The 27755-nt window shown below is 35.8% G+C and overlaps 1 protein-coding gene across 1 annotated transcript in view; it reads left to right on the plus strand.

Annotated features, from left to right (window-relative positions):
• The window catches only part of Emc2 (ER membrane protein complex subunit 2), a 34399-nt gene that overhangs the window by 2160 nt on the left and 4484 nt on the right, over positions 1–27755 (plus strand). The window contains exons 2-10 of the mRNA XM_052747745.1: positions 4790–4903; positions 6019–6083; positions 6471–6556; positions 8525–8582; positions 18617–18702; positions 18842–18901; positions 22055–22136; positions 22964–23074; positions 25232–25336. Coding sequence (XP_052603705.1) covers positions 4790–4903; positions 6019–6083; positions 6471–6556; positions 8525–8582; positions 18617–18702; positions 18842–18901; positions 22055–22136; positions 22964–23074; positions 25232–25336 — 767 coding nt within the window. The remainder of the gene's footprint in view (positions 1–4789; positions 4904–6018; positions 6084–6470; positions 6557–8524; positions 8583–18616; positions 18703–18841; positions 18902–22054; positions 22137–22963; positions 23075–25231; positions 25337–27755) is intronic.

Raw genomic sequence — 27755 nt, forward strand, 5'->3', positions numbered from 1 at the left:
TCTGGCCCTTTATTATCTTAGGGGAACTTAGTCATCCCAGTGGCTAGAACACAGTTTCCTTATTTTTTAAAGTGAAGGCTTAAATTTCCTGAGAACCTCTATTTTATGAAGGTTTTAAGAAGAAAACTATTCTAGACTCTTATTTCAGAGACTTGTGAGAAAGATTTTTGAGATGTAGGTGGTAGATAGGGACTCTCAGAGATGGTGTTTTGTTTAGATACGGTGGACAGTGTTGACTGTATCCTTAGGAATTCCATTAACATCATAAACTGGTCCAAAGAGCACTGTAGAGTTTGTGTGCATGTGCATGTGTGTGTTCTGTGTTATACATGAGAGTGTGGGTGTACGTAGACATAGAGATGCCAGAAGAGGAAATTATGTGTCTTGATGTATCTATCACTCTCTACCTTATTCATTTGAAACAGGGTCTCTCACTGAACCTAAAGCTCTGCTAGTGACAGCAAGTCCTGGTGATCTTTCTCTTTGCTCTTCCCAGTGGTGGGATTACAGCCAACCAGGGCTTTTTATGTGGTGTGAACAAAACGACTCAGGTTCTTGTGCTTGCAAAGGGAAGGCTCTTACCTAGCAAGAACTCCTAGTCACTGAACATCTTCCCAGTCCCTGTAATTTGTGTAATAGGAAAATTTATCACCTGTGTATAAAAGATTATAGTAAGTCTTAACAGTCTGCTAAGTCTCAAATAGATGCTATAAAAGAATAGAATGGAAGTTGATTTTGTGAGCCAATTGAAAGTATTTGATAGGTAGAATATTATTTAAAAATTGGAAGTAAGAAAGAGAATTTAGAGTTCTAAGGAGAGTACTCTAGTGTCTTGAAGTTGTATTTTTATGCAGGGCTAGATAGGATGCCTTGTGCAGTGCCTAGCATATAGTAGATATGAAATGAGTTTTTAAAAATAAAGTGAAATTTTTGTTACTATTCTTCCTTCCCACTTCCTGTTTTTTTTCTTCATTTCATTAAGAAACCACAGTTTTGAGATTTTATAGATGTGACTTCCCTGCCATGCCATATCTAGAAGACAAGTCTCACAGTTGATTTCCTGACCTCTGACTCTCAGTCTTTTTGCTCCCTTTTCTGGGATGTAGGTGAGCCTTAGTTGTAAGGACTGCTTTGTAGATGTGTTAACTGGTGTTACAGTTTGGTTTCTGTGCCTTATTTTCCTTTAAGGTGCTAGGAAGACCTTGTACCAGTTCAAGTGTTTATATGTTATACATCTGTGTTATGCTTGCTATTATAGATCAGTCCCTCTATACAAGATTTTGATTTCTTTTAATCTTTTTGTATGTATGTATATGTGTGATATTGGTGTGCATGTAAATGCCATAAGTTTCTGCCAGGTGTTTTGTCTATTAATTTCTACCCAATTTTTCAAGACAGTTTCTCTCACTACACCTTGAAGTCACAGATTGGCTGGACTGATTGGCCAATGGACCTCCAGTATCCCCCTGTCTCTATGTCTCATTACTGAGACTAAGGGAGGGTGTTGCAATGTCTAGCTTTTCCAAGGGTTCTAGGGATCGGAACTAAGGTCTTTATTCTTCTGTAACAAGCACTCTACTAGCTGAGTCATCTCTGTCCCAGCCCCTTGCCCTTGTTTCTTAGTAGCTTTCTTCTAGGGTTCACCTTACACTTTTTATACTGCTCTTTTGATGGGTCCTCTATGACCATTTGCTTTCAAATGGTAGAACACACCTGATTGATTTCACATCTCACTAGTCATTGCAGTACATAATTGGAAGAACACTTCTACTGAAGTTTAAATACATTAAATAAATTCTTTTTTTTTCCCTTTAAATTTAGTACCCACCCAGTCCCTCAAGTCCCCTGGCAATGGCAATTTTCGTTATCCTGTAACTGACTTTATGATGCAAATTTGTGGGACAGAATAATTTATAAAAGGTATATTCATATAAATGAACCTGTAAGGGTATTTCATAATTCATACTGAAGTGGAGGAAATGCAGGGTTGGAAGAAGTTTTGTACAAAAGAAGCAAGAGGAGGAAGCGGGCTGTTTCCTCATTTTTCAAGGTCCAGGTGTCTTAGCACAATGAGTCCTTAGGGAGAGATGAACAGGCTAGCCCCTTTATAACCTCTCATATTGATATTACCCCCAGTGCATAGACAGGAGTTAATAGCATGTACAGGAAAGGGGTGAGTAGTTTACATATATAGAATAGAATAAAATGACTTTGGCTTTGAGGAACATGCCATCTTTGGGGGACTGCCTAAAATGAAAAGTATAATCAAGGAAGGATTACTCCCAAAACTTTATTTCTAGACAAAAGTTTTCCCTATTTTACTTACAGTAAACGTAACTAAACATTTTGTAGAATTTTACATTGAGTAGAATGTTTTATGTAAATTACTTAATATTAGGAGCCCTGTACTTGGACCACATAAACGGGGGGCAACGTATATATGAAGTTGGATGAAAGACTGTAGTGATGCCTCTGAGGAATTCATGAGTGCATGACCTCTTAACAGTAATCAAAATCAGCTTAAAAGCAAAGCAAGAGCCCCAAACCGTAGCACTGTCCATATATGTGGTCTCTCAGTTTTGCTTTATTTAAGTTGGATGAGAGACCTACAAAACTTGTAATCCTGTGTATTTAATAACCAAGGTAGTAGAAGTGTTAAATGATAAGTCCCAAGTCACTGTTTTTAGGTTGATGAGGCAGAGTTGACAAGTCCTCTGACTAGACCACTTATTCTGCTTCTTAGTGCCCAGGTGTCAGTGTGTTTTTTCCAATGAAGAACCAGATAGTAAATATCAACAGCTTTGTGTGTTATTTGGCTCATATTGGCTATTCCTATAACATTGCAGCTCAGAAAAAAACTATAGGTTCTTGGCTTACAAAATAATTGGATGCAAATTTTGGCCATGAGGTGGTAGTATCTTGACTCAGGTTTAAATTCTCTGATAAAATGCAAAGTAAAGAGCAAGCCAGAGATGCTGTAATTAGAATGAGATAATAGTGTTTGCAGTTATAAATGAATATAGAATGGCTTAGGGGAGAAGCTTTAAAATCTGCTGATTCAGGGACCCTGAGAAAATTAGCAGCATGCATAAAAAACCGAACAAAATGTTGGCGACTGAAATAGTAATAGCCATTTTTTAAGTTCATATTATGCCAGGTCCTGTTTTCAATGCGTACAACTAATTAATAATGTTCATTACAATAGCCAAATTATACAAGTATCATTTTTATATTCACTTGGTAGACAAGAACATTGAAGCGCAAAGTGTACTCAGCTAATATCACACAAATGGAAAGTGTCAGTGTTGAGACTTGAAGCCTAGCAGTTTGAATATTGCATTTCCACTCTTGATCTTTGTGTACAGATTAAAAATAAGACAGCATGAATGTATTTAGCTGGATAGTTAGTCATACCTCAACTATGTGTCTTAGTTCAGGCCAATATAACAAATACACCACTGTGGATGTCTTAAACTAGAAATTGTTTCTGTACATTGCTGGAAGTTAGGAAGTGGAGAGATAGGTCCTGGCAGATCCAGTGTCTAGTGAGGATTAGACAACTAATGGCAGAAAGCAGAGGAAAGACAAACCTGTCTTCTTGTGAGGGCACTGATTATCTCCCAAAGACCTGCCACCACTTTGAGTTTTAAGATTTTTAAAAAATTTGAAAAGAGTCATAAACATTTAGCTATAATATTATGTAAAAGGAACCAGATTAGATATGCTTCTAAAATATTTTGGTTTTGTTTTTATTATAGTCAGTTCTTAGCACTCCAGACTGGGCTTTTAGTTTTATTGATTTATTTTTAATGGGATTTTTTGTTTTGTTTTGCTTTAAAGAAAACCGATTTATTTATTTATTTATTTATTTATTTATTTATTTATTTATTTAATGGGCTCGTGGTTCTGGTGGAAGCATTCTGGCTCTCCACTACTAGGGGAAGGCCAAAAGTTTGTGAATTGACAAGACTTAAGGGGTGAAATTCCTTTTTCTTTAATAAGTCAGGAACCTCTTCTGTCATAACTAGCCCCCTGTGATAACTAACACTCCTGCCAAATCTCTCCTGTGATAATGATCTTGATCTGTTCATTAGGACAGAGCCCTAAGATCTAATACCCACATAAAAATGTTCTGCCCCAATCTGGTTTATTGGGAAGCAGATTTCCAACCCGGAGAGACATTTAAACCACAGCAGAGTTCTGTATTCTAGAATTTCCTGTTGTATTGTAATTTACAAAGTTGTTCTCCATTTTATGTTAGTTACTTGATCTTACTGACGTTATAGTTCAATCAAAGGTTTCTTTTGTTGTAATTGATTTCTTGTTTACTTCCTTGCATGGCAGGATACTATTAAGGAAATTAGATGCGAATATCCCTTTTTTGATAGCCCAATATGTAGTCTTGAAAAATTTTTATATCCATGAGTAAATTGCAAAAATATGTTGAATCTTTTGAGATGTCAATGTATAATTGTATGCCCACCGCCTTTTTTTTTTTTTTTTTTAGAAAATAATCTCTGGCTTTTACAAAACCCTGCAAGTAGTCTATATTTCCCCTCACCCCTCCAATTAAGACCTACAGTTGCCTAAAGTGATACAGGGCCTTTGTAGCAGGCCCATGGCATGGTGTTTATTATCTTTAAAGATAGTTGAGAGATCACAGATTTGCCTATAAGTTAGAGTTCATTTCCTTATGTAAATAGTTGATTTCATTTAGTCAATATTTTGCAATCTGTCATATGTTCATATATGTGTATCTGTTAAGAACTTTAATATTCTATTTTTTCAGAAATGCGAGATAAAATGAGAAAATGGAGAGAAGAAAACTCAAGAAATAGTGAACAAATTATGGAAGTTGGAGAAGAACTAATTAGTGATTATGCTTCTAAACTTGGGGATGACAGTAAGTTTTCAATTATTATGTGTAGGCCTAGCATGTCTTATTTGTGATTCTTCATATTTAATGTGTTTTTATTAACATTGTACCTATTAGTTATATCACTCCTTTGTTTCAGGAAATGTAATGAATGGTGCTTTAGTTTAAAGAGGATTTGTAATTGTTGATCAGTTACTTTTCTATTTCTGTGACATAGCAACATGACTGTGACAACTAATAGAGGAAAGAGTCTGTGCTGGGTAGTTTTATGTCATAGGACCTCAGTTGAGAAAATGCCTCCACCAGATTGACCTCTTGGTCAGCCCTTGTTGCATTTTCTTGACTGACAACGTGAATGGGAGGGCCCAGTTCACTAGGGGCAGGTTGTAGAAGAAGGCAGTCTGAGCAGGCCACAAGGAGCAGCCAATAAGCAGCACTCCTCCATTGCCTCTTCATTGATTCCTGCTCCATGTTCTTATGTTGAGTTCTTACGCCAACTCTCTTGGATGATAGATTTCAAGCTATAAGAAGAAATAAACCCTTTCTTTTGGTGATGGTGTTTCATTACAGCAGCAGAATACTTACGACAATTTATTTGGAGTTATGGTTCCAGGAGGTTAGAGTCCATAATGGTGGCAGGAGTAGGAAGATGAAGACTCACTTCTTGAACTACAGTCATGAAGGAGAGGCTTTGAAAGTTCAAATCTTGCCCCCAGAGATGTACTTCTCCAGCAAGGAGGTCTCTTAGACCTCCCCAAACAACTGGGACCAAGTCTTCAAGTTACAGAGACTGGAGGACAGTCTTATTCAAACCACCACAGTATTGAAGCCATTGAATAAGCACTTAGGTTTTAAAGGCTCACAAAACTGGTAAATGTATATTTCATAATGGCATTCTGATCTGGTCAAAATGTACTTCATAGAGAATTTAAGAATTTAGTATGTGTTAAATACCAATTTTTTTTGCTTCAGAAGATTTTATATTGCCGAATACATATAAAGATGCAGTCTTAAGTTTAGAAATAATTTTCAGTTAAAAAGTCACATTCTTTAAAATTCTTGCAAGTAGAGGAATTTAATTAATTTATGTTTAGGAAATTTCTATATTCAGGTTTTTTTTTTTTCCCATCTCATATTTCTAGTTTGGATCATATATGAACAGGTGATGATTGCAGCCCTAGACTATGGTCGGGATGACTTGGCATTGGTAAGTATTTAATTATATTTTACCCTATATTTAATTTGCTTTATGAGTTATATATTAGTGTGTGGTTAAGGCTTACTGTATTGGATGTATTGAATGCTTTCTATAACAAATTTTGAATGCTTCTCTAACAGGAAGTCCAGGATTAGGGTTGTAACTGTCTAATCCAGTAGGATTCTTGGCTAGCTTGTAGAAGGTTCTGGATTTGCTCTCTAGCATCATGCACCTGAAAGAAAACAACAAAATATTTTACCAATAAAACAGTAAATGAAACTAGATACTTTGGGACATAGTAGAAACTATTTAGGCCATTTTTTTTTAAATAGGACATTTATGTGATGTCATTACACTTGTCCAAGTCTTTTTTTGTTTAACCCATTGTGTTTTCAGTTTTGTCTTCAGGAATTAAGAAGACAGTTCCCTGGTAGTCACAGAGTTAAGCGGTTAACAGGCATGAGATTTGAAGCTATGGAAAGGTAAACATCCCGTGAACAATATAATTTCACTTCAACATGGCAGATGTGGAAGCTGTGTCTACAGTACATCATTGATGCAGAAGGGCTTTGTACTCCTGAGTTCTGTCTAATGTCAGGGTGTTTCTCAATACAAATCCCACCCGTACTTCTAGGATGTAGCACTCAACATGAAGTGAAACCCATTTGCCACTTCTGTCATGCTCTACCAGAAGAACTGACTTTAGACCCCAGTTCTAGCATTTTCTAGTTTTGGACTTGACAAATGAATATTAAATCTTTTCAGCTTTATTCCTCTAAAATAAGGGTATTGCCCGCTTCCTAGGGTTTGAGGAAAGCATACACATATTCATGCATACACTATCAAAGTACATGGAAGACATGGTCATCATTTGGATCAAGAGTTTTCAATCTTTTAGAAAAACAACTCCTTTTCGAAAAATGCATGTAGCCCAGAAATTGAGGAAAGAAATGGTCTGTTTCAAATGAAGCACGGGTGGAGACACATTTGGACGTATGTTGACATGTCTAAAGCACATTGTAGGGAAATCCAGAATTCAGAGTTCATTGTGGCTAGAGTGTAAGGTGAGGTGGAGTTTTTGGCTAGGACTGAAGCTGAAGATAACAGGCAGTTATGGTTATGTATCACTAATATGCCCTGCTAAGGGGTGTCAGTGAAGATAGGAAGAAACCATTTTAGGAAAATGAGGAAATGAGGAAAGGAAATGAGAACCTTTGGATTTATATGTAAAAACATTCTATGTGACTATATAGTCTGATAAAGAACAGTTTTGAGCTTCTTATACTATTATTGTAAGTTATAACAAAACATAGAGGATGGGTGAAAGGAATTAAGAGATAGAAAATAGACCATCAGCTGGGCAGTGGTGGCAAACGCCTTTAATCCCAGCACTCGGGAGGCAGAGGCAGGCGGGTCTCTGTGAGTTCAAGGCCAGCCTGGGCTACCAAGTGAGTTCCAGGAAAAGGCGGAAAGCTACACAGAGAAACCGTGTCTCGAAAAACAAACAAAAAAAAAAAAAAAAAAAAAAGAAAAAGAAAAAGAAAATAGACCATCAATAATGTTTTAGAAGTAAAGGAAAAAGGTCAAAATGATTTAGTTTTCTGTCTTTTATGCTGAGTTGTCATCAGCCTAAGAAAACAAAACAACAAAAGTGGGAAATTGTAGGTTTGGGTTGGAATTGAGTTTGGTGTAGCATCATGGATATCAAACTGAGTAAGCGGCAATTTGAATATATATTCTTGAGAGAAGTATCCATGAGGCCCAAATGGAGATTACAATTCACCTTTAGATTTGTCAGCTTGTATTGGTAGGGCTGTATCACCACTCTAGGAAGTGAGAATGTCATCCAGTGCTACGTGCACTGTATGCTCAAGAGTTTTCAATGCATTCTTGTTGGCACTTTAAATAATCTGGCCTGGGGTTTCCTAATCTTCAGAAACAGAAATGAGTGTTTGTATCTCTCATCTATTTTACGCTTTGTCCACTTTACACATAAGCCTTGAATATGTTTGTGTGTATGGTGCTCACGCACATTTAGTCTGCTAATACCAGTGTGTCTGCAGTATCTGCGTCTTTTTACCTCCAAGATGTAACTGATGGCCTATTTGCTACCTTTAGTTTCTCATCCATCTCGTTTCCATGTACTCTACTGCAGTTTATGACTCTTAATGCCTCAGTAGCAAAGCTAAAAGAAAAAAAAAGCTATTTTTTTAACCTTGGTTGCTAGTTCTTACCTTTGTATTTAGATGAAATTAATGTTTTTGTAGAAGGGCTTTCTGTAAAGACTTTATGATTTTTGTTTTCTTAAAAATAGACTAACCGTTCACTGTCAAATGAAAATAGGAAAACTTGCATAGCAGTTATGAAGATGAAGCCCTATTTAATAGTTTTCTGGATTTATGACATTTTAAGGTCATAATGATTCTTGATATATCTTTCTTTTTAAATAGATATGATGATGCTATACAGCTGTATGATCGAATTTTGCAAGAAGATCCAACTAACACTGTAAGTTTGTACATTATCCTGAAAGTGACTTAAAAATTAATGTAAGGATAAAATGAATTAGTAGAGGAAATACTGAAAGAGCTTTTTCCTTTTTCTTTTAGATAGTTTAGGTGAGCAATGTTTTATTTTAAAGATATTTGATACTCTTCAATAAGATTTCACTTTTGTCTTATTTAAAAAGTTACTTAAAACTTGGTGAGGGGATAAAAACCCAGCAGCGCTCTTTCCATGTTATGAAGCTTTATGAAGTACCAGTTCATTTGGTGTGTGTGGATATGTTTTAGTTACCCTAGTTAAAAACAAAAGGTGTCATCTCAGCGATTGTTATATGCAGTTACTTCAGCTCTTTATTTCATTTCATTTTTGCCTTTTTCCTGTTTAATACTTGAATTAAAATTACATTAAGATGTCCATAATTATTTGTTTTAAAATTCCCTAGTTGTCTTTTTTAATGTGATAATGTTTAATTTAATATGCTGGCATCATAGCTTGCCTCCGTCTTTTGCTATATGGAGAGTTATAGGGGAGTTATAGACAATAGTCATCTTTATGTCTTTCTATATTGCAGTATACTTACAACTGCAAAAAGAAAACGTTTTTAGAATTTAAAAATGTTTTAAAAATTGCTTAACTTTTATGGTATGGGTGTTTTGCCCACATGTAAGTCTGTGCACAATTTGTGTTCAGTGCCTGTGGAGGCCAGAAGAGAATGTGATATCCTTGGAATTGGAATTAGAGAAGGTTGTGAGTCTCCATGTGGTGTTGGGAATCAAAGCAGGGTCCTCTGGAAGAGAAACCAGTACTGTTAAAGGATGACACATTTCTCTAGCCCCATTTTTGAAATTGTTAAACAAACACCAGATTTTCTTTTTGCAAAAGGAAAGATTGTTATGTTCACACAAGGTCACGTAAGATAAGTTTTCTCCTTGGCAAGTATATCTTTAAAAGTTGCCATTTTAAAAAAAAATCATGTGATGTATTTTTATAGATTTTATGATGCCAAAATATTTAATTGAACAACAGTGGCACTGGGCAGTGGTGGCACAGGCCTTTAATCCCAGCACTTGGGAGGTAAAGGAAGGCAGACTTCTGTGAGTTTGAGGCCAGCCTGGTCTACAGAGTGAGATCAAGAACAGGCACCAAAACTACACAGAGAAACCCTGCCTTGAAATACCAAAAAAAAAAAAAAAAAAAAAAAAAGAAAAGAAAAGAGCAGTGGCAATTCATCTTAAAGAAATTATTGATGTTAACATTGGAAATTATTTAACAATAAATAATTTAATAATAAATAACAGAAAGTATCTAATGGATTCCTAAAGCACATTTGTATAGGATTGATCATAAACCACCATTTCTGCTTACTGCTTTTGCCATCTGGTGATACAGAGTGTTACACAGTAGCTGAAATGCCTCATGGATGCTAGATTCCTACTGTTAGTGTTATCGTAGGGAAATTTCCCAGAGACTTTTAAGGAGTTTTGCTTTGCTTTTTACTTGTTTTTTTTTTTTTTTTTTGTTATTGTCGATATTTGAGTGGAAACATTTCCTTTCTTGGTAATGATTTTCAGAATATAGAAAGCTTTGGGAAAAGTTCAGATCATGATAAGCCTTTCTCTTACAGAAAGCAAATTAATAAATAATGTCTATCAGTTTGTCTAGATACTAGTAATATAAATTTACTAATTAATTACTAATTAATTTTAAAATTATTTTCTAATTTTAGCTATCTTAATAGCTTGTCATGTGCCTTGAAAAAGTTACTTTTAAAAAGTACCACTTAGGGGCCGGGCAGTGGTGGCGCACGCCTTTAATCCCAGCACTTGGGAGGCAGAGCCAGGCGGATCTCTGTGAGTTCGAGGCCAGCCTGGGCTACCAAGTGAGTTCCAGGGAGGCGCAAAGCTACACAGAGAAACCCTGTCTCGAAAAACCAAAAAAAAAAAAAAAAAAAAAAAACCCACTTAGGATTAGAGAGATGGCTCATCAGTTAAGTGCACTGGATGCTCTTCCCGAGGACCCAGGTTCAATTCCCAGTACCACATGGTGGCTCACAACCATCTGTAACTCCAGTGCCAGGAGATCTGATGCCCTCTTCTGACTTGTGCAGGCACCAGACATACACATGATACACAGACATGCATGGCATGCAGACAAAATACCTATACACATAAAATAAAATAAATTATAAAGTACCACTTTCCTTTTTTTTTTTTTTTTTTTTTTTTGGTTTTTCGAGACAGGGTTTCTCTGTGTAGCTTTGCGCCTTTCCTGGGACTCACTTGGTAGCCCAGCTGGCCTCGAACTCACAGAGATCCGCCTGCCTCTGCCTCTCAAGTGCTGGGATTAAAGGCGTGCACCACCACCGCCCGGCAAAGTACCACTTTTCTATTGCCAAGTATTTTCTCATGTATTTACTCATAAGGATTTACTAGTCTCCTTTGCCATTTAGCCATGTATTGAAAAAAGTAAAATCAAGTTTCTGAGTTTCCTATGCTTTTCACATGTAGGTTAATATGAGTAGCTAATAATTTGTTTTCTTGGAGTCAAACATGGTACTTGTGTTTTGGTTTCAGTGGGGATATTTTTAATAAATTACTTCACTTATTGCTAGAGTGCTTGGGACGGCCTCGTTTTCATCGTCAAGACAGCATACAAGAAAGAGTTAGGTAGTGTATACTTTAATGTGACTTTGTCTTGCTTTTCATATGTTATGGATCTTTGTGGTTTTTTAAGACTGGCTAAAAGAGAAATCCACCTATTTCTTTTAGAGTATGAGTGAGCAGATAGCAAGTAGATCCCAGTGTTAGACATGTTGAACAATGTGACTGGATTCAGGTTTCTCAAATGTATTATTGGTTATGAAATATAATCAGATCTTCTCAATCTCCTCCTTTGTTTCCTAAATACTTACTACTGAGTATTTCTCATGAGCCACCAAAATGTTTGTGATATAGCAATAAAGGCCAGCTCTGTTCTTTTACCCTTACGAAGGAAGCAGTATATTGGGCATTGAGGGGAAAGACACAAAGCCATTCAGAATTTAAAACTAACATATCTAATAGAAGACTTGAATTTAGTATTAAACAGTTGAGTTACTGTGTTGAAGGCGTCTCTGTTTCTTCTTCTAAAGCAAATTCAAGGCATAACCTCAAAGGTTAAAGTCCTGCATTGTCTAACAGTGATCATCTGACCCTTTTGTCTTGTGCTTCTGTGTTTAATGAAGAAATGGATCTGTACATCCAGTTTTAAAGACCCTCCTCATTCACATACATTCATTCAGAAACACTGAGTGTTTACACTCAAGACCAGACAGAAGGGTGCCTTAGATAGAGGCTTGCCTTGTCTTTGTTTTTTAGGAGGTTCTTTATATGACAAGCATCTTTTGGACCTTGAAATTGATTTATTCAGTTTTGATTCTTTTGTGACTTTCTCTCTAAGTTTTGACCCTCAGAGGCTGTAAAGAATGAGTGCGGTTTACATGAGACAAAGGCAGTGAGGTGGAGAAATACGTTAAATCCCAAGGAATGGCACAAGGTTTCACATTAAGTGCAAGCCTTCCTTAGGAAGGGAAGAATATGATGCTTAGAATTAAGTTTTCAGAGTTTTGAGGAGGTCATGAAAAGGAATAATTTCTCCTTTTCTAATTTTTAAAAATTGTGCAATATTTTTAAAAAAAGTTTTGGATACTTACATTAAAAATTATAGATAGTAAAAAATGATACATGGGGAAAAAAATAAGTCAGTCCTGCCTCCGAGCTCAAGTCCTCCTTCCCTTGGGCATACTGTTGATTTACTATGGTTTGCTTTCAAAGAATTTTTTTTTAATGCACAAACAAGCTGTATACATGTATCTGTCTCCCTCCTCTCTCTCTCTCTCTCTCTCTCTCTCTCTCTCTCTCTCTCTCTCTCTGTGTGTGTGTGTGTGTGTGTGTGTGTGTGTGTGTGTGTGTGTGTGTGTGTGTGTTGTTGATGATGATGATCAAGTATTTTACATTTTATTTTGGAAATAGATAAATTGCCTCTGTGCCTTGTGGGGATACTTTGAAGTCACACTTTCTTTGTGCCTGGAGAACTGTGTACTCCTTTCTCTTTGCTAAGTAACTTTCCTTTCCTTTCTGGGCCCTGAAATCTTGAGTTCAGGGAATCTGAGATTGTGTTTTACTGGGTGGAACACAGTAATCCTTTAATCTACTTCTAAAGGTTATTTCTCTGCAAGCTTGCCAATTGTGTATAAGTTTTTTAGAGGACCCGGAACTAATTTGATGAAGAATTTGATGAAGATTTATTCATAATCTTTTAAAATTTAAAGCAATTTATGGGCATGTATGTTGTTTGTTTTTTAATATTTTTTTAGATAGGGTCTCTATGTTAAGTTGTGCTAGTTAGGGTTACCATTGCTGTGATGAAGCACCGTGACCAAAAGCAACTGGGGAGGAAAAGAGTTTATTTGGCTTGTACTTCTATCTCACTGTTCATCACTGAAGGAAGTCAGGACAGGAACTCAAATAAGGCAGGAACCTGGAGGTAGGAGCTGATGCAGAGGCCATGAAGGAGTGCTGCTTACTGTCTTGCTCCTCATGGCTCCTTCAGCCTTTCTTATTGAACCCAGGACACCAGCCCTGGAGTGGCTCTACCAAGGTGGACTGAAACCTCCCATCAATCACTAATTAAGAACTGCCCTTGCAGGCTTGCCTACAGCCAGACTTTATGGAGGCATTTTCTCAGTTGAGGCCCCTCCTCTCTGATGACTCTTGTTTGTTTCAAGTTGACACAAAACTAGCCAGGACAGTGATATGGACTGACCTGGTGCTCACTTTGTGGCACAGGGTGCCTTGAACTTTTCATCTTCCTGTATCAACCACCCATATTTGGGGAGTATAGACATATAAAACTGTACCTGTACATAGCTTCTCTGTAGTTTTTATTGGAAAAACTTACAGGAACATTTCTGTTCAAATTGTATTCACCCCAAATTCGGCTCTCCTTTGTCTACTTTCCCTTTTATTATGTTAGTAAGAATGAGAATATCTTATATGTCCTATTGAGGATGCAGAACTATGTATATTATATTTGCTAAATAGATTTAGCCCAGAAGAGTCAATTCTCTGAAACCAGGTGTTAAACCTTTTTTATTTGGTTTCTATTGAAGAAAACAGAATTGGATATAGGATATGTTGTTGGCCTGTTCATTCATTTTTGAGCAGTAGAGTAAATTGATTGGGATCTGTTGTATTTCTCAGTAGTTTCCACTGTTGCAAATAGTTTCTTCAGAAATCTTATTGTATTTTATAATGTGTCCAGATTGTTAATTCAGAATATTGATTGAGGTTAAAGGATAAATTATTGGAGTTAATATAAACTAAAATTCTATCTTTTTAAGGCTCATTTTTAATTTTTAAGAATTAAAATTACAATCACTGTAGCTGGAGGTACAAGTGGTTGTGAGCCACCTGATGTGGGTGCTGGGAGCTGAACTGAAGTCCTCTGGAAGAGCAGCAAGTACACTTAATTACTGAGTCTTCTTTCTAGGTCCTGAAATTCTAATCTTTGTGAAGACAAAAAAAAGATACTACTTATTTACTGTGTTCTGGTTTTGTTATTCTGACATAAGTGAGGTATGTATGTTTAGAATAGCTTACATTATATTTTCTACTCTACCACCAACTTCGAATAATGCTATAACTTTCTGCCAAGCAAGGTGTGATAAGTGAATAGGGATGACAGGAGACTAATATCTGATAATTATCACTGTAATTTTATAATGTGCCAGATCTTCCCATCTTTATTTACAAGGGGACCAGCTCATAGAGAAGTTAAGAGACCTAGCTAGCATCATGCACTAGTAAGTCACAAACTCTGAAATCGCAGTTGGAGTCTAGAGACAGCCCTTGATCATGATCAAATAAGCCGTGGCGATGAATAAAGTTGGGATTCCATTTTGTCTTTCCTACAGAAATTTCATTCTGCAAATGTCATTCAACTAGACCTTCATTGCTACTATGGAGTGTATATGAAGGCAGGCCTTTTATCCTTTCCTATTTCCTGAGCATGAATTTTATACTGGGAAGTCACAATAGGAAAAGTAAAGATCTTTTCTTTACATACATTTTTATATGCTCTGAAATGCTTTTCAAAAGCCAAGAGAAGCCTTTTCTTGACCCTTATTCTGGTTGCTTGGTAATCATTCAAAACCCACAGTCTCTGTGGCTCTCTGGAGATGTATTGTTTGACTCTGGGATAGAATTTGTGAATTGCAGTTGGACAGCTGAGTGCTAAGTGTCCAGAGAACAAGACACTGCAGAAAAGCAGAGTGAAAGTGTGCAGGAGTCTTAAGTTTTGCTGTGTAAGTTGAGACTGGCTCTTGTTTATATAAAATGAAGAGATTTAATTATCACTGCCTATTTTTCAGGTTCTTTCCAGTTGTAAAATATGTGAGGCAGCTGCTTTCTGTCTTCCTTGTGTATCTGCATGCTCTGTCAGTGTCCAGCACTGTTCAGTGTGAATGAGGACACTGACATGTACTTCAGTTCCCCTCTTAGTGTGAAACACTCTTGTTAGTACAGCTCATGGAATATTTTATATGTCATAGAATGTATATTTGATTTGAAGACTTGAATAGCTTTCTCTTTATGATTCTACAGCAAAAAAGAATATGTTTTGAAGTTTCCTTTTTTATACTAGAAATTTTAATCTGGATATTGAAATCACTTAGAAGATATAGAACATATTTTATTTTAAGACTTAAATTGACTTCTGCCAAGATTTAGCCAAATAAACAGTTTAGGAAAATTCAGAAAATTGTTATGTATTGCTAGATAAGAAAAGGTACGTGCAAGAAATACAAACTGACAGTGAATGAACATTTTAGACTGAGATTTAGTCTGATAGTGTGTTAATCTACTCTTTACCCTCTGCCTTCCTCCTGGTTGTCTGCCTGGCTGTGCTTTCTGTGCCCACTGGTGTGAACTAATGTGCTAAGCTAAGTGCTTACAGGGTGCCTCTGCAGCCGCTCATCCTTGTCTGTGTTTTTCCTCTGCAGTTCTCTCTCATGGACTCTACCATGTTTGCTCTTTGTGGAGTCTTAGCTCCTTCCTTTGAACCCGGGCATTCCTCCGGTCCCTCTGATTTTTCATCTATATTCAGCAGCCTTTAAAAACTCTCTCAGAATCGTTAGGGAGGGTAATAAATGTAACACCTGTCTTGTTTCCCACTTCTCAGGAATCAGTCTTAAGTACCTGATATCCTTCTGTATATTAAAAATACTTATTTCATGTATTTAGTCCAGTTCTTTGGCTGTTTTCAGGCAGAAAAGTAAATCATGTGCCTTCTACTCCATTTTGACCATAAATGAATCACCTACTTCGTACTTATCCATGAGATAGTTTGGAGGGATGAAAAGGTGTGTGTGTGTGTGTGTGTGTGTGTGTGTGTGTGTGTGTGTGTGTGTGTATGTGTGCGATCATATTATAATCCCAACAAATAAATAATTTTTAAATATTAAAATTAATTCTCTTTGGATCATTCTAGAGTAGAACTTTACAAATTATTCTGTACATGATGAAAGGTGTTAGTGTTCTCAACAGTAGAGAAATGGTTATGTAGTCAAATAACTGAGAATAAGTTACAGCATCATTAGGTGTTTTCAGAACACCTTTCCTGAGACTCATGCCACATCACTGTGTTTATGCCTGTATATACGACACGTGTTCCTATAAGCCTAAGTGTATTATTTGCCATTCTTATTTGTTCTTGGACTATCTAATTTGTAGCTTTTGACTCCAATATTTTCAGTAAGTTTTCACTCTATTTGTGTAGTAGTGTTGTACCTTCTTTGATACCTATCCTGTATGGTTTGGGTCAAGGTTTAAATGAGCAAAGCAAATCTGTGCCAGTCCTTAAAGATCTTAATAGAGGTTGTGGTCAGGCTTGAATCATAGATACTACTTATTGACAAAGGTTTGAGGAAAGTAGTAGTTAGCCCTTGATGTTCTCATACTCTGTTAGTGGCTTTGCATTGGCATTTGGAGGGAAGTGGAGGTAGCAAGATTCGAAGCAGGTAAGGAAGTTGGTACATCACACCTGAGAATCAACTTGTCATTTGAATTTCAAAACGTAGACCTTTTTGCTCTATTATACTGCATATGGAAAAAAAAGTGTTGTGAAAAATGAAAAAAAAAGGGCTAAATTTTATTTCAAATTTAATTGTGTTTCAGATAATGCTAGGTTTTTTATTTAAAGGTATTTTGTCTCCTTGAAGAAATCAGTTTTTTATCCAGGCATGGTAGTGTAGTCCTGTAATGTCAGCATTTGGGAGACTGAAGGAGGAGGATGGATTCAAGGCTAACCTGGGCTAGATAATGAGACTCTTGTCTCAGAAAAACAGGCAGAGAGAGAGAGGGAACAGAAATGAGAGCAAGACAGAACACGTTAGGTTATGCTCCCCTTCAGCACCTGAGTTAAGATTCCCACATTAAGTGTGATATTTTTCTAATGACTTTAGAATTTGATTTACTTTCAAAGCTTTAACTTTAACTTGTAAATTGAGATTTTCTAAATTTTAAACTTATTTTGATGCTTTTGTTTTACCTAATAAAGCAAATCTCTTCAAACCCCAAGTAAAACTAAGCAATTGAATGTGTGTACTGTGTGGCTTTGTGTGCTGGTCCTTTAGCATAAGCTGAATAATCAAGGATCTATTTTCTTACTTTTATTTTAGTCATTACTAAAATATTGTTATCATCATTATATTTTTCTTAGGTTTGATATTGAGTTTCCTCTAATTAAACCCTATCTTTTTCAGAGCCAAACCAATGAGTGCCCATCCCACTATTAGTAACTCCTAGTAGTTTAAAGAGGCTTCATCCATTTTCCCTTTTCTGTCTGTATCTTGTAGAAAATGTATTCTATAAAGCAATAAATCATGTTCATAATAAATAAGGTCTCCTTGTCCCTAGTCATATTTTATTTTGTTTATCCTGTATTTGAATTTAGCAGAGTTAGAGGTGATACACATATAATCCTTTAAGCAGTGCTGTCTGTTCCTGGCAGCTTACTGTGGTCTTGAACTTACGGTGTACTCTTTCTCCTGCCTTTGCTTATGTGTTCCTGCCAGGGTGCAGTGTCCCACGCATAGCTCCCTGGCTTGCTTTCTTTTGGCTGCCTATCCTCTGTATTTCAGTGTGGATGTCTACACTAGATTCTTCTTTGCTTCCTTCCTTTTCACCCCTCCCACTGTACCATAGTTTATTGGGATCTCCTCTCTTTTGCCGTGACATCCTAGAGATCTCTGTCATCGCTCTTAACTGTATAAAAATTATACTAAATGCATATTTCTCTTTAGATAACTCCAAAAGAAATGATTTATTTCCTCGTTATTTTTATCATGTCATTGTCTGGCATAATTAATACCTGGCAAACAATAGTTATTTAATAGTTGTTTGAAGAATGCATAGATTAGTAACATTTATTTCTATACTTATCATTTTTTAAATATAAGTTTTAAATAATTTTTATTATAAAGTATTTTTATCAAGGCATATTTTATTCTTTTTAAAGATTCATAAGTAATTTGCTTTTCTCTTGGAATAGTGAAAAAGTTGTCAGAAGCCAGTTTTGTATAATGACATTCAAGTGTCAATTGTGTGATCCCCCCCCCCCCCCGGCCCCCCACCTCTTCCAATCTCCACTGCCTCTTAAGATAGCGATCCTACGAATGAGACAGAGTAAAGAACATTAAGTTGGGTAGAGATTAAGATTCCCTGCTGGCTTGTAATTACAGGACTCTGGATGGTTATTTATTTGGATGAAATGATGCATACGTTTTTGCATGCATCAAAAGTAAAGCATGTGCGATTGTTGGAGGAATGTCTGAATTCCCCAGTGGGATGTCATGGGGATGTTTATAAACTCTCACCAAGCAGTTCTTCCACAATGGAATTTCACTGGCATTGAGATAATAATTTGCACAGTCAAATTACTTTCTTTACAAAACCCAGGGACTCATGAGGACCTAATCCTTTATTAATGTCAACCCATAGGCTGCAAGAAAGCGTAAGATTGCCATTCGAAAAGCCCAGGGGAAAAATGTGGAGGCCATTCGAGAGCTGAATGAGTATCTGGAACAGTGAGTGTTTTACAAGAGGATTGTGTTTTGTTATTCTGATAAATCTTTTTTAATTAAAATGGAATTTGCATTTGATTTTCTAGTTTGTTCATTTATAGAACATTTACACATATTCTTTGTCCTTATTTCTTCCTATCAGATTTGTTGGAGACCAAGAAGCCTGGCATGAACTTGCAGAACTTTATATCAATGAACATGAGTAAGTTGTTAAAAACACATAAAATTTTAAGAATGAAATTGTAAAGTTCATTAGACTCATTTCGAGAAGATTGGAATGAAGTCAATCACTTGTTGTTGTAGATGAGGAGGAACTAATTAAATGAGCAAATAAGTGAAAAATAATAAATGAAATTGTTAGTTATAATATGTGAGTAGCTTGTAGCTGGGTCATTTGGTTTTACTAAATTATTTTTGTTCAGAAAATAAGCTTTTATTTCAAATACAAATGGGCTCCTTTGGAATCTGAAAGGCTTTTTACTAAACTATTACTTTTAGGGAATCAAAATTGTGAATTTTAGAGTTCAAATTGTTCTCATATACAAAGAGTATTATGCTCCCTGCTGTTTAAAAATTCAGTCAATTGTATGCATTTATTAGCCTCAGGCCCAAGAAAATCAACTTCCAGAGCAGAAGTGTTCTGTTGCCTGGGTTAAAAACTAAGTTTAATCAAGAATGTTGAATGCTGTAGGAACTTGGTTATTGGATATTTAATGTTTTTGTTAGCTTTTTTATTGCTGTAGTGACAAGAGGAAATTCCAGTGTGAAAGGATTACTGCAGAGTCCTAGTGGAGGTTTACAAATACCACAGCATTAGCACCATCCTCCATATAGGGTGTGAGGGTCTACTTCTTTTCTTCCTTTTAGCTCTAAGTCTGAAGACTATCACATTGTATCTGTCCTTCCTTTTGAAAGAATAGAATTAGATTCCGATGCACATTTTCTTAATTTTGTGAATAGTTAACTTTGTTCTCAATACTACACGCAGATGACACCAGAAATGAAACAGAATGAGTGAGGCATTTGTATGTTGCCTTTGCCCTCGTCTATGCAAAGGACTGTGGGAATCATGTTCATGATATTAGTGAAAGTGGCATCTAGAATCAAAGTCATAGCTGTCATGTAGAATGCATATTACATCCAAGAGCCGTTCTTCCATCCTGTGTTGTGCTAGAATCTCTTTCCAGGGTAAAGGAATTGTGTTCAGAGTAAATGTATATAGGCCTCCATATGCTCAGGATAAGACCACATACAATATTTCTTTTCTTTTTTTTTTATTTATTAAGAAATTTTTTATTCATTTTACATACCAACCACAGATCCCCCTGTCTTCCCTCCTCCCACCCCCCCACAGCCTTTGCCCCGCATCTCACCCTCCATTTCCTCTTCTAAAAAGATAAGGCCTCCCATGGGGAGTCAGCAGAGCCTGGTACATTCAGTTGAGGGAGGACCAAACCCCTTCCCCTGCATCAAGGCTGTGCAAGCTGTCCCACCATAGGTGGTGGTCTCCAGAAAGCCAGCTCATGCACCAGGGATGGATCCTGATCCTACATACAATATTTCAATAGCAATCTTGATGTCTAGTATGTATTACAAACACTAACATTAGATTTTATTTTAAAAAGGGGGGGGCAATCATTTACAATTTCTTTGTACTTTTGAAAATTCCTAACTAAAAGTGCTTTTTAAATTTCAAATTGTCAAGGAAATCTTATTTTTTCAAGGTAAAGGTATACCTAATGCAGAAAACTTAGAAACTCCACTAAAACATAAGTCACCATCAAATTTGCTGAAAATTCCACCCACTTAACTGCAGTGTTCCCTGTTTTACCTTCTTATAGGCTGCATCAAAACCCACTTAAATATTATAAAGACAGTTTATCTTAACCTTAGTTTGAATTGTTGGTGACATCTTAGATAGAGGAACATTTTGAGATACTGAATGTCTGAGATAGAGACTTCATTCTCCTTATTTTTTTAGTTAAGTACATATTAGATGAGTCATTTGTGGTTTTGTTTTAGATTGATATTTAATTGTTTATTCAACTACTTATTTAATGGATACCTTTTCAAAAACGAATGCTAAGTTTTAGGTATAAAGATAAGAAGAGCTGAAAAGCTGCAGACGTTGGGTAGGAACCTGTGTGTAAGATCCTCCAGAAATCTAAAGTGTGATTTTTGGGAGTTTCCAGGATTAATTAATTTAGTTCCTTGGTCCCTTTGTGTTTGACTACTGTGCCCACTGACAATTTCATTGCTGTTATCAACACAATTTTTCATAGTGGTGTGTGGAGCTGTATACAGCAAGACGGGCACTGGTGTATTGTGGCTCTCTGCAGTGGTACAGCCTGGGTTAGAGTTGCCCTCCTTGTAACTCTGTTCTCTGCTAGAGAATCAGAACAGTAATTCTCTACTTTTTTGGGTTTTGGTAAGATAAAATGGATTAATAAATACACTTAAATATTTTGAGTAGTGCAGTGCATAATGACACTTAATGAAATTACTTATTACTATCTGTGTAGGTGTGGATTTCGACTATATATATTTCAGAAAAGATCCCAAATGTTAATATTTGCATATTGATAACAGACACTAAGAGTAACTTTGTTCTGTTGAATAGGGTAACCTCCTCACTGGGAATAAATCTAGCAGCAGCTAAGTGTTCTTTAGGATTTTCCATAAATAGAGAGGATGGTTACATAGCTTTAAACATATAAAATTATTAAGGTGAATTATAATCACATGGTCTAAAAGCTGTTTTTACTAGAATACCCCTGGCAGCTCTCCCCATAGGTTTTCAGCACCACTTGATTTAGTAGTTAGTGGAGAGCATATCAGGTCCAATTTCATCTATTATTGGTAGCTTTAGAAACACATAATTTTATTTTGATTTGATATTTGAATATAAACTTATGGAAAGTCTTTGTTATAGGATATATTGAAGGTTGTGTAGCAATTAGACAGTATTTTGTTAAATGCTATATTTTCTTCTGCTGCTTTAGCTGTTTAAACATCAATAGTGAATGATCACTGGATTTACAGAAGTTGTGCTGTGTAGAACTCTTAAGGGTGGGAGCCTGTGTTACTGGTGTGTAGGTACCACAGTAATGATTCAACTTTTAGAAAAGTAGTAGCCATTGATGATTCATATATTACTTTGGGATTTAAACATAGATTTGTTTATTCATTTCAATAAAAGTCTAGATATTAGTACTTTGAATTAATAAATGCTTTAAATCTGTTTAAATAGTTTTAGAAATAAATATCTACTGTCACTAAGGTTTTAAAATTATTTCAAGGTATGTGTAAGAAATTTTTTGACTTAAAATTGCTGTATGCCATTAATATTTTTCAGCTATGCCAAGGCAGCCTTCTGCTTAGAGGAGCTAATGATGACTAACCCGCACAACCACTTATACTGTCAGCAGTACGCGGAAGTAAGTGTCGGCACGACAGCACGGAGCTGACCTTTGCCGCTTTTGTCTGGCATTAGGTTCTGGTACTAAGTCTGTTTTCCTCGTGATAGACGAGCTGATCAACATTTTATAACATCTAATGAGTGGTGAGGGAATACAGGTTAAAAAATTTAAATAATGAATTGAAATACTAACTTTTCAATTAAAAATTCCAGATAAACTGAAATTCTTCATAGTTTAATACAGTATTTATGTTGTTCTTTTTTAATTATGAATCAGTTACATCACAGTTGTCAATATTTAATTGCTTCTAAGACATTTATAAAGAGGATGGCTTTTAAATACGTATTCTAGAAAATTCATGAGTTATAGGAACTATGTATTTAATTTGCACAGTATTAGGAATCACAGTATAACTGAATGCTGTAGGGTTACAAAGAACTCAGTATAAAAGAATATAAAAAGACTATTGCTTTTATTATTAAAGTACAGATGTGAAATAGAGAATTCATATTTGGAGTGTAGATTTATAATACAGGTAATAGAAAATGCAGTGTTGTGCAGTAGCAAGGCCGTTGAAATGAAAATTGTGCTATGCTTTTTAGTGTGGCAACCTTTTGGTTTTAAAAGCTACTCTGTGATCTTAATGTTCATAGCAGAGAATAGTTTGGCAAGGGTAAGGGTGTGTTTTAAATTTTAGATTAACTGTCTTAAGGTGAATTCTTTGAGCATGTTGCATTTGTTTACAGAATATCTGTTCTCATTACTTAATGCCTAGGTATGATGGAACATGCTACATTTCAAAGTAGTAAAATAAACAGGTTTCAGCAATCTGCAACTTTTAACAGGTCAAATACACCCAAGGTGGACTTGAAAACCTCGAGCTTTCAAGAAAGTATTTTGCACAGGCACTGAAACTCAACAACAGAAACATGAGAGCTCTGTTTGGGTTGTATATGGTGAGTTGATGTATGTGTTCAACGTAACTCTACTGAGCCTGGCATTTAAACATCTGAATCTCTCCCTGCTTGCTTTTTTTACTCTGTTGATGAGCATAGTTAATTATGAACAAGAAGTGCAAAGCAGCTCTAACTGTGATTGTTTGATATTTCATTTGAGATGGATTTAGCATATCAGAATTGAGCGGTATTGTTAAAGTGTTATATATTCATTGTTCATTTGTTTCTTATTCTTGGTCGTGTACCCAGTGTTATTGGACTTCTTTCCTAATTATAAATATAAAAGGTATTTTAAGCTATGCAAATAAAAAGTATTAGGAAATAAAATCTATAGTATATCAAATTTTAAATATTTTAGAAGTATGAGAAAACAGTTTGAGAATTATTTGTTGGATTATATAGTTATCATTTATGCATGCTCCACGAAGAGCTTAAAAACATCAATTAACAAGAGCTATGGGAAACATGAAGATTTGCCAAGCTTTAGAATATTTTTAAAACAAGCACCTTACTGCAATCAGAAAGGCTAGGGAAATTAACAGGTCTCTTAATTCTTTAAATTGTGATTTACCTCTTGTTTTTCCTTCTTTTGGAAAATTTCTCATTTGAGAATTTCAAACATGAATATAATGTTTTGATAAAATTCTCCTTCTACTCCCTCCCAGTTCCTTGTATATCCTTCCCCTCATTTTCCCCTCTCAAATTCATGTACTCTTTTAAAATATCCGCTGAGCCCAATTAGTGTTGTCAACGTTATACTAGTCTTTTTTATTGACTCTTTGATGAACATCTTGTTGAAGCCAGTGAAAGAGAATTGATTGAAAATAGAGTGCTAAGAAGAAACAAATGAAATAATTTTTAGGAAAGAAATATGATTAAAATATGCCTCAAAAGAATTTGAAGAAAATCCTTTGATTCTTCCATAAACAATTAGAGTGGCTTGGAGATGCACCATTGCTAGCAGTATCTAATAAATCAAATGGCCATCTTTAAAGCTCCATGACGGCTTTTCCTAAGAATTATTTGCTCGAATAGAGCATCTTGTGTGCTGGACATTGCTCTGAGTTCTAGTTTTTATTTTAAATCAATAGATAGTCACATCAGCTATTTAAATGCCTACTCTAATTGTTACCTGAAATTCACAAATAGTGCAACTGAAATACAAACATAATTAATTTACTCAAAGCTGACCGTAAAGTTCCTGTGTTAAGCTGGGATTCCAGGCCCCGCATTTGATTAGTTAGTCTTTCAACCACTGCATTACCTGGTTTCATACCAAAAATGTGATAATAATTCATACAAGAATACAGATAATCCACTGACTGCAGAGGAATGAGTAGAAAAACTGTGAAGGAGACCAGCTATAGAAGAAAAACTTAACCTTTCCTGAGTCTCATAGACAGATCCTTATAAAGAATAGGGTATATTTAAGAATAGGACCAAAGCTCATCCTTCCCCTTCCCAGAAATATTTTAAATCCAGTCTGTTATTTTAGAGGTTTATAGGTTGTTTTGTAGATATTACACTAAGAATCCCTTATTAAACTACATTGTTTTTAAAGGTAGATCAAGCTGTAGTGACTTTTCAGTTCTGTAGAATATAATTGGAAAGGTCTCTAGTGTAATGACAAAGTGATTAGTGATAAGTATCCTCTTCCGTTAGAGACCTCCATTAACTTGTTTTGGTCAAGCTGGATTATTTCTATTGGCCTGAATATATTTTCTCCTATTAATATAGGAAGTTGTGCTAAATTGTTTTTGAGGTTCTTTCTGTTAATATTTGATAATGTGATATTGGGGATTTCATATTTTTCAGTAGCAAGAAGTAACAACATCCTAAGTAAAATGCTGTGGTTTATAAAGTACGTTTCTATAGTGACAGAAATTTTTACCTTTAAGAGCGGATGTAGCTATATAATTAAATAATTTTAGATATACTTTAAAATGTGCTTTGTCTCGTTATTTTGGGTTATGCTGTATTTTAAATTATATTTTAATTTTGAGTATTAATTTCATTCAACATTATTTTTATTTTAAAATTGTTTTGCTTCAGTATTTTAAAACTTGTTATCAACTCTCTACAGCTATGACTCCTACATGTTTTTTATTATCTTAACTAGAAAGGAATTTGGTTTCTGAGTTTCTTTTTTGTTTTCAGTCTGCCAGTCATATTGCTTCTAATCCAAAAGCCAGTGCGAAAATGAAAAAGGACAACATCAAATATGCTAGTTGGGCCGCCAGTCAAATAAACAGGGCTTATCAGGTTAGTAGCGACAGTTTGTTATGTAGATTACTTGGTAGAGTTCTTTGTCACTTTGCTCTCTGGAAACTACAAAGCCAAATGTCTATTATTGGAAGTTTTTGTTAATGTCTTGGGCCTTTATCAGATGCTTCCTTTACGACCTTCCCCCACAAAGTAATCTATTAGTTCTGTGATATAATTAACCTTTAATTTGTAAATCTCATTTGTTAAAAATGAAGGAATTATAAAACCCAGAAGTGAAACTAGAGGATGCAGCTTAGAGCCATACTGGATGTGAGAATGCATCTTGATTGGTAGTTGTCTCGGGAAGTAAAGAGAGGCAAAAGAAAGGCCTTCTGGTGAACTAGCCAGCCCTCACAGCTTGTACTGCTGTGCCACCTTCAGAGCTTGTATCAAACAGCTCTGGTTGTTGGGGTTCTAGGGGACTTTGTTCATCAGAGAACTACCTGCCTTTTTTTTTTAAACTGGACAGTTTGGCAGTTTATACACTTTTTAGCTTACATTTACTTACGTATTTTAACCATATCTTCCCAGTGGCTTATGGTAGAATGTTGTCCAGAAATCTAATGCCATCCCAACTTTGTCTCATAAATGAATTAGACTTTTGCTTGGTTGCGCAAAGGAAACTTTCTTTATCTTTAAATTCAGTGGTCTGTGATATATTTTGTTGATAGTTTTTGGATCAGTATTTCTAAATGCATAGAACACTTGTTTACAGGATTCAGTCCTGTTATTTGAGAAAAGATACTTTTTGAATTAAGATTTCGTTCCTCCTTCCTCAGATGTTCTTTTTCAGGACTCCAGTGATAAATACATCGCTTTTCCTTTCCCTGCCTCTTACTCATTTTCTTTCTCCTTTTTCTGTCATTCTGTAGTTTTTAACATAATAATGTGGTTTGGAGTTTGTTCACATTCTTGATTTCCACATTGGAAGGAGGTCCTAGGCTGTTAGGAAATGCATGTGGGATGGAGTTGGGATTGTGATGGGTCTGGCTGTCCTGACTTGTCTCTTCTGTCTTCCCTCCTTGTTGCAGAGAACTCCTCTGTAACACTGGGTCTGGTCTTTGTCACAGTTAGACCTGGCTTGGATCCCCTGCCTGCAGTCCTCTGTTAGGCTCCACAGAACTCCGTGGGGCTGCAATGCTCAGGTCTTCTCTGCTGTTCACAGAGCCGGAGTGCTCTGTGCTGTCCACTGTGTGTTTGCTTTTGCAGTTCGACCCACCTTAGGTTCTTTCTGCCGTTTCTTCCACTACTTCCACGTTTCTGTCCTAGTGAGTTTGATTTTGGATTTTGGTATTTTTCTTTGTGCTTTGAAATGTTTATGCTTCAGGAAGCAGGAGTGTTGGCTGAATGTTTGAAGTCATACATTGTTGAATTTCTTTAATCACATTTACATGCAACTTTCTGACATGCCTATGATTTGGAGGTTGTGAAGACGCTTTCCAGCTTCTTTAGGTATCTGCAGATTCATCAACTCCAGTCTTACTCTTTGGGGGACTAATGTTTGTAATTTTTTCATTTTTGATTTATTGTAAGTTCTTAGATTCTCTTCTCTTCATCTTATTCCAAGATAGAGCTGCTTCTCTTTTACAGATCCTGCCTCCATTGGCCACATGATCACATTGGAATGTTTAGAAAATTGCTTATGAATGAGGTTTTTGAAATATGTCATTTGATTTTCTCTTGTGTTTATTTGTTCTTAGTGTTGTTTTAGCATTCCTTAGTTGGAGAAGATCAGAAGTATTAAAAAAAGTTCAGTGCCCCCTAATTATACCATTAAAAATAACCTTTATTTATGTATATTATGTATTATAGAAAATCTTAGTTCTGTTAGCATATTATGACCTAGAATGCTTATAAATAGCTAGTCTGTGTTTCTTTAAATGTAGTTGGCATAGCCCAGATCTCTTCTGTGTGTGTGTGTGTGTGTGTGTGTGTGTGTGTGTGTGTGTGTGCATGTGTATGTGTGTATTGTGAAGATAGGAGCAATATAACAGCACAAGCTAATGGTGTACAATATGTGATTATTTAGATTTTTATTAGAAACAACTAGCTACCCAGAAATTGATCTTTCGACATGGCATGAATACATTTTTTAAATCAGCCGTTATTAAATTATTCCATTTGTGGAAACAAGAACACAAGTTATAAATAGGCATTTCATTGGACAATATAGAATGCGAATGTTAGGCTAGTAAGTACACACGTTATGTCGTAGTAGGTCCTCCCAGTTTTCATTCCTTCTGTCTTTTTCAAGAGGACTGACTCATCCCTCCTAGGTTCTGGAGTTATATTGTATTCATTTTGCCTTTTCTATTTTACTCACTGCTAGGTTTGAGGTTACCTTTACGTATGTCTGCAGTTTATTCATTTTTATTGTGTTGGAGTCTCTCATTTTTGATAATTGTTATGTGTAGTT

This window comes from Peromyscus californicus, unplaced genomic scaffold, assembly GCF_007827085.1.
Source record: "Peromyscus californicus insignis strain IS unplaced genomic scaffold, ASM782708v3 Scaffold_20__1_contigs__length_68692818, whole genome shotgun sequence".
Lineage (NCBI taxonomy): Eukaryota > Metazoa > Chordata > Mammalia > Rodentia > Cricetidae > Peromyscus > Peromyscus californicus.